At 38.5% G+C, this 12,697-nt stretch overlaps 1 protein-coding gene across 2 annotated transcripts in view; it reads left to right on the top strand.

The window, feature by feature from the left end:
* The window catches only part of LOC122638747 (eukaryotic translation initiation factor 2D), a 29,785-nt gene extending 17,676 nt beyond the window's left edge, over positions 1 to 12,109 (top strand). Inside the window, exons 7-9 of one of the 2 annotated variants that reach the window (XM_043831602.1) lie at positions 1,244 to 1,352; positions 3,618 to 4,266; positions 11,833 to 12,109. In XM_043831602.1, the coding sequence (XP_043687537.1) occupies positions 1,244 to 1,352; positions 3,618 to 4,266; positions 11,833 to 11,954 (880 nt within the window). In that variant the 3' untranslated portion in view covers positions 11,955 to 12,109. The remainder of the gene's footprint in view (positions 1 to 1,243; positions 1,353 to 3,617; positions 4,267 to 11,832) is intronic. The other variant, XM_043831599.1, reaches the window with a different exon arrangement.
* Positions 12,110 to 12,697: the final 588 nt, after the last annotated feature.

Genomic DNA, 12,697 nt, shown 5'->3' with positions numbered 1-12,697 from the left:
TTTGAGAGCAGCCAAGACTTGCATTATATAGAGATGGAAATCTTGAGTACAACACAATAACATTAAAGAGACTCTTAGAATTCCAAATCCCCTTTGGAATTCCTCATACATAGATAACAAATCCTAGACATAGAACTCTGCCCCAGGACACAAAAAACTACCTCCATTACAAAGAAACATAAACCAAGAAAATTAACTAACTTTTGAAATTCTAAAAGACACTAAGAAATTTTGAAGAACTCTTAGATAAGCCTAGGAAATATGAAAAAAAGACTAACTAATAGTCTTAGGAATAAGAAAAGGCTCATAAACATGCCTTGTAATACAAAAAGTCAAGCACTAGAAACTAGGAGAACTAAAGAGAATTTCTAGTAGCTTCCTAGCAAGGCCACAAGATGCAATCAACAAAACCGCAGGGCCAGAAATGCCCTGGCCAACCTAGGCCGAGACTTATGGGCTGGGCTTGGGAGTCTTGGGCATGGACTTGGGCCTGCGCAAGTATTTTTTGGAGAATAGGTGTACTGGCCTATTGGCTGGTGGATGCCCTGCATCAGGCGGTACCCTGTTTTTTCTTATTGTTCTTCAATTTGTCTTCATAGCTTCAAGTCTTCACCATTAAGTCTTCTAGTTGATGAGAGAACACCTCAGAGGTTTTCTTTTCATCTTATGGTAGTTTGATCTGCCAAGTCTCTCTCTCTCTCTTTTTCCTGCTGATGTTCCAATAGAACAAATCTCCAACTTTTCTTTGAGCAACGCAAGTTTTGACTTTTGATTGTGGCTCTTCCACAACACTAGGGCTGCTTTGTTGACTGATGTGCTGTGCGAGTTCGATTAATCTGTAAGGGAGAAGTGAGTTAAAATTAAAAAGACCACTCATGTTCAGAATATGACTCTGGTCTATACTAACATTGACGCTCAAAACACTGAATAGTGGGGATGTATTAACCAAAATATTATGAAACATGCCAACCTGATGAAAACATTTGTCAAAGTACTAAAGAATTGATACATTTCGTATGTTTCTCATTGTTAGTAGCTTGTTCATTGTGATTTTGATATTAAATATGTGTTGCATGTTGAGACCTCGAATGCCATTTCGATCAGTATTCTTTTTAATAAATATGCATTAATTTTTACATCATTATATCTAAATTTGGATTATGTACTGGATGTTATCAGTTGTTTTTGTAGATATTCTTTAGTTTCTAACTAGTGCTGCTATTCTTTTGTGGTGATTGTCTAGGTCAAACCACATACTGCCTTGCAGGCCTTCAGGTGTTAGCCTAGACATAAAAAAGTCATCACACAAGAAGCTTTCAAAGTGGTTACAATCAAAATCCACTTCAGGATTGGTCTGTCTTCTCCCACTTTTCTTTTTTCTATCTTTTTAAATGACATCAAAGATATTGGAACTAATTCTTTTAACATTTCCAGCATTACAGACTTAGTATGGTAGCAAGTGGTGTCTATAAATTAGTGAAGAATCTTGAATGATATATGCCTGAGATAGTATAATTCTGTTGAGGTGCTGTGACAGATGTGGATGAATATTTTGATACATCTGAAGTAGTGGTCAGTGTGTGAGGTACAATTTCTTTAATGTTGGAAAAAGGTTATTTATTATTTTTTGGTAGATGAAAGTTTATTTATTCTTGGTAATAGATTATCATTGTTGAGGGTGACCTTTCCTAGACTGACCAACCCAAGTCTCTGGATGTTCTTGTTGGAATACTATGTAAGGGTATATTTGTGGAATGAATGTCTAACTTGTACATATGATGCAATATTTTATTAATACAGCTGTAAATATGTGCTTTTCATTTTCTGAATTAGTAATAATATTAGAGAAGGGAATCGATCTTTCCTCTCTAGTATTCTTTCTCATCTCTCTTTCTCACTTTGTTTCTCCTGCTTCCATCATCTCTTCCCAGTCTGATCTCTCACTAATATCTTCTATTCTCTACTGTTATCAAGGGAATCAATCTTTCATCTAGCATCCTCTCACAGTTTTGATTGATTATTTATTTTTTAATAAAATATTACTTTCGTCTGTGATTGGCTATTATTATTTTGATACAGTGATATTTAAACGGATCAGAAAGCTATATTCTAGATGGGATCTGCCATATGGATCCTTGTACTCTATAATAGGCTCTGTCCGAGGTCGTACTTGGTACAAGACCTAGCCTATGCATGTCCTTCCTCACCACTTCTCCTATGGTCATTTTAGGTTTGCCCCTAGCTCTTTTTGGTCCTTCAATAATATCACTCCTCCTTACTGGGGCGTTCCTAGGCCTCTGTTGAATATGAACATACCACCTTAAACAACTCTCTCGGAGTTTGTCATTGATGGAGGCAACTCCCAAGTCCGCTCTTATATGTTCATTCCGTACTTTATCCTTGTTTTTCCACACTATTTTAACATCCTCATCTCTGCTACACAAAGCTTATCAATATGACACTTCTTAACTGCCCAACATTCTGCTCCATACAGCATGGCCGGTCGAACAACAGTCCTATAGAACTTTCCTTTAAGCTTTAAAGGAATATGTCGGTCACACAGTACTCCGGACACACCTCTCCTCTTCAACCATCCCACTTTAATTCTCTATGAAACATCGTCCTCTATGTCACCATTTTTATTTATGATTGACCCCAGATATCTGAAATAATCACTTTGTGGTATCTTTCCTCAATTTGCACCATCTCAGCATCCAGCATAGTCTGACTAAAATTACACATCATATATTCCGTCTTCGTTCTACTAATCTTAAAGCCTCTTGCTTCCAAGGTTGACCTCCAAAACTCTAACATGAGTTAATCCCTTCTTTTGTCTTGTCCACCAAAACAAAGACGAATGCGAATCGAATCTGGATTTTCGACTATCCATTTATATCCTTACCAGCAAGCATGTCGTTGCCACTACCGGAAGGAGGAGGAGGAGGAGAAGAGGAAGAGGAGAAGCATATCTGAGGAGGCGAAGGTGCAGGTGCAGGCACAGATGCGAGGGCTGGAGTTTAGGCAGAATTGAAGAGCTGCAGATGCGAGGGCTCGAGGGAGGTGGACTCAATGAACTCGAGGCGAGGCTAAGGCTGTGAAAACATATATAACTTAGATTTTATCATTTTACATTTAGTGTCATGTAATTTTACAAGGAAACAAATATTCGAATTTTCATTTAAGTCCTCTTTAAAACTAAAACTGAAGGACAAAAAAGATGGTTATTTACGCCTACACCTCTCAACTATGGTCATTTTAGGTGCCTAGGCATCCGGCCACCGCCTGAGCTCCACTTTTTGCCATGAAAACTATGGTCATTTTAGGAGAGGCTTCTTAAATGGACCCTACGGGAAAAATTTGTGCCTAATGAATTACATGACTTCAGTGTTGTGCTATCAACAAACTGTAGAGAGATTTGTGACATGCCTCTGATTCTGCTCCAGTGTTATGGCTGATTGGCTGGCTCTGTGTTTCTTTGATATTTTCCCTGGAAGTCTATCTTAGCGTAGGTTTTCTTCTGAGTATTTAATAATTGAGCTGTAAAGGCCTCAACTTCTTTGCAATGTATATCTTTTTGTTAAAAAATAACATAGTCTGTTTTCCTCGTTTTTGGACAGATTTCAGCAAAGGAAGATAAACATAAGAAGGAGGTTGTCTTGTTAGCTGTTAACCGCAGCCACACAGAATATACATCCTTCAAGCCAGAGAAGCGGCAAGCACAGATAGTTGATCTGAGCAATGATTCCACAGTTAGTGAAGGGCGCACACAGAGATCTCAGTTTGAAGTGGCAGAGATCTATAAACCAAGTATACATGTCAATCCCATTTTCACTGCTGTGGGAGCTGACACTGGGAAATTTTATGGTGCGCCAGAAGCCACTGAAGTTGTGTTCAGGTATATTGGGAATGAGAATTTGGTGAAGCCAACGGACAAGGCCATTGTGGTTTTAGATGCAACATTATGTGATGCAATCTACAAGGGAGCAATTAAAAAGGGGTCCAGTTACCCGACTGAGATTCATAAGAAGGACATAGGTTCTGCATTCATAAATCGGATGCAATCCCACCACCGAGTGACAAGAGGAAACGAATCAGTTGTCAGGAAAGGTGCCCTGAAAACTGTTCAGATAATGACAGAACGGCGGCAAGGAAATAAGAAAGTTACTAGAGTCTCAGGGCTAGAATCATTCTTGGTGGATGCTGAAACATTGGCTTCAGAACTGCAGAAGAAGTTTGCTTGTAGCACATCAGTAACTGAACTTCCAGGTATTCTATCTTACTAGTTTCACTCTTAATTTAAGGATTGGGGTTCCAATGCAGCATAGATTGGGAAAGTCTCTAAACGCATGCAATAACTGCCATGTGGCAGTTTGGTTAGCACCTTACTGCATGGATGTGTTCACGTCATCATCAAGTCATGTCAAATTTCAGGCCCATCTGACCTCTCTACTGGGTGTTATAACGCTTGAAAATTTTTGCAAGTCACTTATGTTCAACACACTCTGAACAATGGGGATTATTTTGAGAAAAATAAGGGTGAAAACCCCATATGATGGGCAGTATGGTTAAGATGGGAAAAAAAAAATTTACATGCATCAGATTCTGGAGATTCCTCAACTATCTAATAGTCATATTTCCAAATCTTCATGTCCATGGGGCAGAAATATAGCTAGCTTAGGAAATGATTAAGGTTTAGCTTCTTGTCCCTTCTTCATATTTGAAATATCGTTTGGTGGTCTTTGTAGAAGTAGTTCTGTTTGTTTCAAACCCTGCTTCATATTGATCAATTGATGCAGTTCAAAAGAACAAGACGGCTAGCAACAAAGCAGGCCATCAAACCGGACCAAGAATGGGTGTCGAATTGGTTAAATGGGTCATGGGATTAATATTTTTTGGGTTTACTATTGTAATGGGGCAATTCTATAAGCCCACGTATTAGGGATTTAATAAGTCCTACACGTGATAAGTGTTAGTTTCTATTTTAGTAGGTTATATTCTTTAATAAAGTAGTATTTCTTGAAGGCTGGACAGATGTCCTACTTTCCAGCCCCTAGTTTCTATTTGGTAATATTCTAGAATAGCTTCTATTCTGAAGAGATACTTTGATGCAGTCACATCTGTGGTTGGACCATCTTGACTCAGTCTGGGGGGCAAGGTGGACCAGGTCCAAACCTGATTTTATGGTTCAATAGGGTTGCCCAGGATATTTTCAATTTAATGGGATAGTAATTTCAGGTTTATTTAATTATTTCTTAATGGTGTTAGCTATGGAGGAATGAGAGTCTAAATTAGCTTGGAACTCTATTTTTTAGTCTTACAGTTCAATTTCATTATTGTTTTTAGATTGCGATTAGGAGTCTTATTTTTTTATTTATATATGCAAGCAATGAAACCAACAAAATCAGTTTTAGAATGGAATGAAAGTTTAAGTGGGTTTACCTCCCGGTTGTGGAGTTTTGCAACCAGGTTGGTCAAGTGCGATCTCTTCTTCTCTCTCCCTGCTATATTCCTCCTCTGGTCTCTCTTCTTTAGCTTATAGTTTTTTTTATGCTTCTTTATGCTAACGTTTTCTTTTCTGTTCCTGTTTTGAGCGGTATGCAGTCCACCTAAAAGTTGTTCGATCTCCCTTGTGCTTGCTCCTCTCAACCTCAAATCTGGGAAAGTGGGAATTTAAATTAATACTCCAGGATGAACCTTTGTGCAGAATCCCAACTCGAAACCCTGCTGGAATCAAGAGTTTCAAACTGAAGCTCTACTCTGTTCTCTCTCTTGCCCCCTGACAGTATTTGCAGACTTCTATTTGTCTTCCCTGGCATCAATTTTGGCTGCTTTTCATGTGTAATCAATGGGCTTTTAAGATTCTGACCTTCCCCTAAAGTCTCAGTTTTGTTGGAAACCAAACGGGAGAATTTTCTCATCGGAAGTGGTAGCTGGTTGCTGCTCTTTGGCTGGAGGTTGAAGACAACCCCCTTTCCCCCACAATATAAAATTCCTTGTGATTATTTCCCTGATTTCCCCTCCTTTCTTTGGTTATTCTTTTTTATCTTGTAATTTATTTTCCTTTCAAGTTTATCCCTATTCTATAAATTCTAATTTCCTTTGCGTCCCTCTCTCCTTTTACATACCAATTACCCCCTTTAATATTCTGGTTGTTTACCAGGTTGCCACTCCCCCTTTGAAATCTTTGATATGTTTACAGTTCAGCCATTACCTTCCTGCTATTGGCTATTGTGCATTTGGGTGGGCCCATGGTGAACCCAAATAGGGTTTTTCAAACCCCGGATCACACCATCTTAGGTTGCAAGGGATTCCTCCTTCCATGCATGGGGGTTTCCATTTTTCTCATTCCCATGAAGTTATAAATAATGAGTAGGGGATCATACCCATTACGAACAATTTTGACAATTTGTTTTGATTTTATGTGAGATGCAGTTTGCTCTTGTGAGATGCAATGGCAGCCTTGGTGGGATGCCATGTTGGACTAGTGAGATGCTAGTCAAGTTCTAGGTGGGAGGCCTAGTCCATATCCTTCTATTCATTACTTCTTCTATCTCAATTCCAGCTTCTATTTCACCATATTATTCTCAGGTCTGATTTCTGATTCTGGTTTTATATGTTGATCACTGTTTCCATATTTTTGGACTTAATTCTTTCACAGTTACTGCTTGAGTTTTACCTCGGTTACTAAATACTTCTAACTTCTATTTTCTGGTCAGCCTAGTTCTAATTTCATACTGTTTCTGCAGAGTTCCAACTTTAGTTTCTATTCTTAGAGTTTCTTTTTTTATTAGTTTCTTTTGATATCTATTACTAATACCTACAGGTTTCTAAATCTGTTTTTGTAAAGTTTATATTTTCTAGTTAGTGCTATAACTCCAGGACCAACCATTGGATTGGAACCATATTTTAAGGGTTTATTCCCCTATTCCATAGCGTCCTTTGACTTGGATTACAGCACCATCAGATTGCTCAGTTTTGCTTTATTACAAATCTCCCAATTCTGGTCCTAAGGATATGTTCTGTGATGCTTATGTGTGGTTTGCATCTGAATCTATTTTTAGGTTAACCAGATTGTATTATTTGGTATCAGAGCTATGGAGGGACAGTAGAGTCACTACGTTAATGGGATGAATATCGAGGATTGCAGAATTCCACCTCTAATTGAAGGATGACTATGCGGATCGGATTCGGCATCACTACAAAACTTGTGGGAGAGTAATGTAGTCCTAGATAGGTAGGAGACCTACTAGGAGCCAGACAACAGGATCAATCGCAAAAGGGGTTGCTGGTTCGAATGGACAGCACTAGGATTTAGGTTAATTCTAGGGTTTAGGATGGGAATTTGGGAATGGGCCTTATATGGCTTTGATATGCAGGTCTAGGGGGTTATTATGGGATAAAAATAATTGGATTTGGGAAGGTTTTAAAATTCTGCAATTCTGGACAGAATTGAGTTGCAGGTTTTGGGTTTTAATGGAGTGGAGGAATGAAGGGAGTGGGAGTTATGAGCTGGGTTTAGGATCGAGTGTAGGGAGAAGTGTGGGGGTTGTATGCTGGAAGTTTGGTTTGAAACTGATGGACAGATCTGAAGTTATGAGGGAGTCCTAGTTAAGGTAGGAGTTGCAGGTTTAATGGAGGTTAGGGTTTGATGGATGGAGGGGAAGGATATATGTAGGAAACTAAAATTACTTACTGGTTTGATCTCCTTCAAAGGCGGCAGCAGCAGCTTGAAGAAGCTCGATTGAAGAAGAAGAAGAACCTCCTGGTACTGGGCAGACGCAAGGAGTCGCAGGAGTTCACCCACCCTATCCACCTTGAGATCCACAAGGATATACACTCACAAAGAGCAGCAGTAGCAGCAATGGCAGCAAACATAAAGCTAATTTTTATTAATCAAATTCGTATTCAATGCTGGCCTCCCTTACAAACTTATATAGAAGACTCAAAAATAGACTTAGACACTAAAAAGGAAAGGCCTAATCCTATCCCTAACCTATTATGTAACTTAAACTGACTAGGAAACTAGAATACTAAAGGAAATAGACTCAAAACATGGCTGGACTTATAGAGTCCTAATCCAGCCCAACTTACATCACATGACCACTTAAGTTATCACATGACCACTTAACCAAGTCACATGATCACTTAAATTGAACCAATTGGATGCAACCAATTTGAACCGGTTCAATTAAAAAACATAAAAATAAACTAAGTATTGGGCTAATCCCGTATGCAACCTATATACTCTTAGTTTAGGCTCATTAAAGTGACCTAATACATAAAAAAACCCTTGGGAACAAAGGCCCAACATGTATATAACCCAAACCTAGGCCTATTTCTAAAGAAATAAGCCAATTTCTATGATGAACCTGCATCAGAGAGTTTTTTATTTTTTAATAAATACGGGGAGAGTTGATGTAGTTCAAAAGAACAAGAAGACATTCAAAACCATACTTTGTTTTGTTTGGATCCATGTAGCCGACCCCATTAAGCTGGGATAAGGCTGAGTTTGTTGTTGTTGTTATTGTATTCTTTATTTTAGTGGTGTTTCTAGTCTGGACAGATGTCCTACATTCCAGACCCTAGTTTCTATTTTTTAACGTTCTAGAATAGCTTTTATTTTGAAAAGATACATAGGTTGTTAAGGATTCCTCCTTCCATGCATGAGAGCTTCCTATTTTGCTCATTCCCATGAAGTTATAAATAAAGAGTAGGGGATCATACCCACAGAACTTTTGATAGAACTATAGCCCTGTGATAATGTGAAGTAATTTTCTACGAGATGCAGGACCTTAGTGGGATGTCAAGGTTGCTTGATGGCATGCCAAGTTGGACTAGTGAGATGCTAGTCAAGTTCTAGGCGAGAGGCTTAGTCCATATTCTTCTATTCTTCTATCTCTATTTCCATTTTCTGTTTCACTTTATTCTCAGGTTTGATTTATGGTTCTGGTTATACATAAAACTTGAGGGATTCCTTCTTGACATTACCTCTACTATTTCTCAAAATGGCCTGCACATGCTGATTACTGGTTCCACAGTTTTGGACTTATTCTTTTACAGTTACTGCTTGGATTTTACCTCGGTTACTAAATACTTATAACTTCTATTTTCTGATCAGCCTATTTCTTATTCCTTCAACTGTTTCTGTGGAGTTCAAACTTTAGTTTCTATTCTTGGAATTTTGACTAGTTTCTGAATTCTGAGATCTATTACTAATCTCTACCGGTTTCTATTTCTGTTTATGGAAAGTTCTTTTTTATTCAGTGCTATAACCCTGAGTCCAAATGTTGGATTGGAACCATATTTTGGGGGTTTATTCCCCCTTTTCCAGTGTCCTTCAATCTGGATTACAATCCCATCAGATTGCTTAGTTTTGAGTTATTTCAAATCTCCCTATTCTGGTCTTAAGGATTTGTCCTGTGATCCTTACCTGTGTTTTGCATCTGAACCTACTTTAAGTATAGTTGTCAAGGTATCGCTGAGGTGTCACCTATGCATCTAGGCTCTTTGTTGGGTCCAAGGCGACAACTCCCCTTGTTTGACACTTCATGAGTTTACGTTGATTTATTTTTATTGTTGTCACGAGTTTATTTTTATTTATCTTTTATTGTTTTGTTTTTTGATGAATTTATATTCTATTCTGTGATATTGTTTATTATATGTTGGTTTTCTCATATTAGGTCATTACTAGCATAAGTATATGATATTGCATTGATATGACTTTGTTTGCTACCGTTTCACCTAAATGCTCGAACTGTTAGAAAAGGGCAGCGTAAATGTATACATCAACACTCCCCCCACGTGCAGGCCAAGATCACATGGTCCTTGCACGTGGCCAAGATCACATGGCACCTAGGGAGAAGAAATGTTGCTAAAAAATATTCTGATGCATTTCCCAAGGGTCAAACACATGACCTCCTTGCTCTGATACAATGTTCGCTACCGTTTCACATAAAAGCTCGAACTGTTAGGGAAGGGCAGTGTAACTGTATGCATCAACAGACTTCTATGTTGAGCAATTACCATTGCTATATTTACATATAGTAATATACTACACACCTAGGGTTCCTAGGCGATGCCTAGTTGGGCGCTTTGTCGCCTAGGTGCCCCTTCAATGCCTTGGGTTGTGTAGTCGCCGTGGCAACTATGACCTTAAGGATAACTTATCTATTTTTGTGTTGTTGCCCTTGCTGTGAGTCTGGTTTTTGCTTACACAACTGGTATGGTGTCTTTTAACAAGGAATTTAACTATCTTGTGAGGCAAAGTTTAACTAAATTAATTGACGTTTGGCTGTATGGTACATCATTCCTGCTTTCCCATTTTACCCTGTTGAAAGACTAGACTAATAGATCCCATTAGGCAGTAAACATCATCCTAAACCAGAAATAATAAAACAAGAAGAAGCATTTATAAATGGATATTTTTTTTTTTAATTATATGAATTGAATCCCATCTTTGGATTCAGTAGCCCCATCTTCTCTCTTATAATACATAGTGCTAATTATTTATATTGTTGTCTAAAATGATAGGGTAAAGTATATCTGGTTGCCCGACTGGATACACTTTGTCTGGTTGGTCTAAAATTCTGCCGTGTGGCATGTTGACCAGCCGCTGATTTTGTGGATAGGTAAACCCCTAGGTCCCTTGCTCTGTTGCTCACATGTCAAGCTTCAGCCCAAGGAGGTGTTAGCGCAACGGTGGTCTACGATCAGCTCGACCACAGGCTGGTTGTAAATCAGCTCGACCAAACGCCATCAGGAGGTGGCATTGCATTCTGTTAGCTACTTATAGTATACCTTAACATAGTTGGAGTTCTAGTGCAAGATGTGTGTTGCAGGTTGTTTGCACAAAGTCTCACTGGACAAGCAGAAAACTGGTTTCATTCGCTGCCTAATGGAACCATCAAGTGAGTTTGCCGAGTGGCAGAATAGATCTTTGAAAATCTAGGACTATGGGAGGGTGCACAGTAGTGGTCAAAGTGCTGTAGGTGTGCATGGATTTGCAAGGGAGTACAGTTGGGAATGGTTGATTACGGAAAAGAATCCAAGTATCTGACGATATGATGAGTTTTATGTCGTCCATGTATGGCAAGTGTAATGGAAAAGATACCATAACTATTTCTGGGAAACAATATCTAGAAAATTGGATTGAAAGTTGTTATCCATATCTTTCTTATTGCATTTCAGTGAATTTCTGTTTCGGCTCCTGTAAAATATTTCCGTTGAAGCAAATGGAACATGATGAACTGGAAAGATGGTAGAAAAGGAATGAGCCCATCCCTGGCAAAATATCTTTTGTATGGAACATTGAGAAAGCCTTTCCTAGATGGTTCACCTAGTTGTTGCACAAATTCTGCTGTTGGATATGTAGCCAAATTTATTCTTAAAACCTGACATGTAAACAAGGCAAGTTGGAATCTACCTGTCCACAAAATTTCAACCCATCTAATCTGCCATGTGGCAGATGCTTAGGCCATACAGGAAGCTGTTCCTAAGCAGGTCATCAGTAAACAGCTGCCTGTTATTTATTTGTTGAAAGAAGAGATAAGGGACAAGTTTCTTTCATTGTTGCGGATTTGCTTTTCTGCATTCTAGAAAGAGATAAAGGATGACTTTTGGGGTCGATAAATTTGCTACAGCTCTTGGACTTTTGAGCTCTACAAGTGAATTCTAGTTGTATATTTGCTTGACTTTAGATTATGCTTCAAAAAAATTTATGTAATGCCTGTCTATATTAAAACCTTATTGATTTGTGCTATTTGTGTTATTTTTAGATGTAAAATATTTTTAAAAATATGAATTAATTTAGAAGTTTGTTGATTTATTTTTCAGGCAAGAAGGGATATGAGGTGCTGGTTCAAGGGGGTGTTATTGATGACCTCGCCAAACACCTAGTGGAACATTATGGCATCCCAAAGAGATACATAGAAGTGCTTGACAAAACCAAGAAATGAATACCATCGGTCTCTTGTTTCATCAGACTTGTATTGTTGTAAATAGAAGAAGCAAGTTTTTAAAGATCCTCCGGCTCTGCAATCTTCCCATACACTCGGTGAGACGGAATGAAGGGTCAGTTTTCTTCTATTTGAAGTTAGTTGGAGCTTTTTATCAATATTTCTGTATCTTCGGAGTTTTTTTTTAATAAATATCAGTGTCTCCGCAGGCTGTGCATCCTGTACTGATGGGTTTGGGTTTTCAGCTAATGTGAAGGGACAATTTGGTTTTATGTACAAACTTCTCGCCAAGTAAAAGAGAGCTTAAACTGCCAGTTCCCCTTGCATCATCGATCATAGAAATCTTGTGGGTTCAGACCCCAGAAAAGAGAGCTTTAAACTCCCATTTAATGGCTGTTAATACAATCCCTCTTTTCAGTACCTTTTGCTGACATGTCTCGTCAAGTGCCTTTGTTAAGATTAATATGGACATGGCAAAACACTGATGACGAAAAAGTTGAAATTAAAGCCAGTAACCTTGAGGCTGTGGTACTGAATATCAGCCTTACATCCCTTTGTGAATTGATGCCCATAAGGGATGGGTACTGTAGAGAGCCATGGTTATAAAACAGAATTGGATGGGCTGTTTGAAGTGGTTTGAACCGGAATCAGGGACCTTTCGGTTTCTGTTCTCTTGGTTTGATTCCTGATATCCTATAAACCTCCTGTTGGAATCTGAAAGTCTGGATTTGGATACATTCATT

This window comes from Telopea speciosissima, chromosome 1 (assembly GCF_018873765.1).
Source record: "Telopea speciosissima isolate NSW1024214 ecotype Mountain lineage chromosome 1, Tspe_v1, whole genome shotgun sequence".
NCBI lineage: Eukaryota > Viridiplantae > Streptophyta > Magnoliopsida > Proteales > Proteaceae > Telopea > Telopea speciosissima.
Note: the sequence above shows the minus strand (reverse complement) of the source record. Positions and strands in the feature narration are given on the sequence as shown.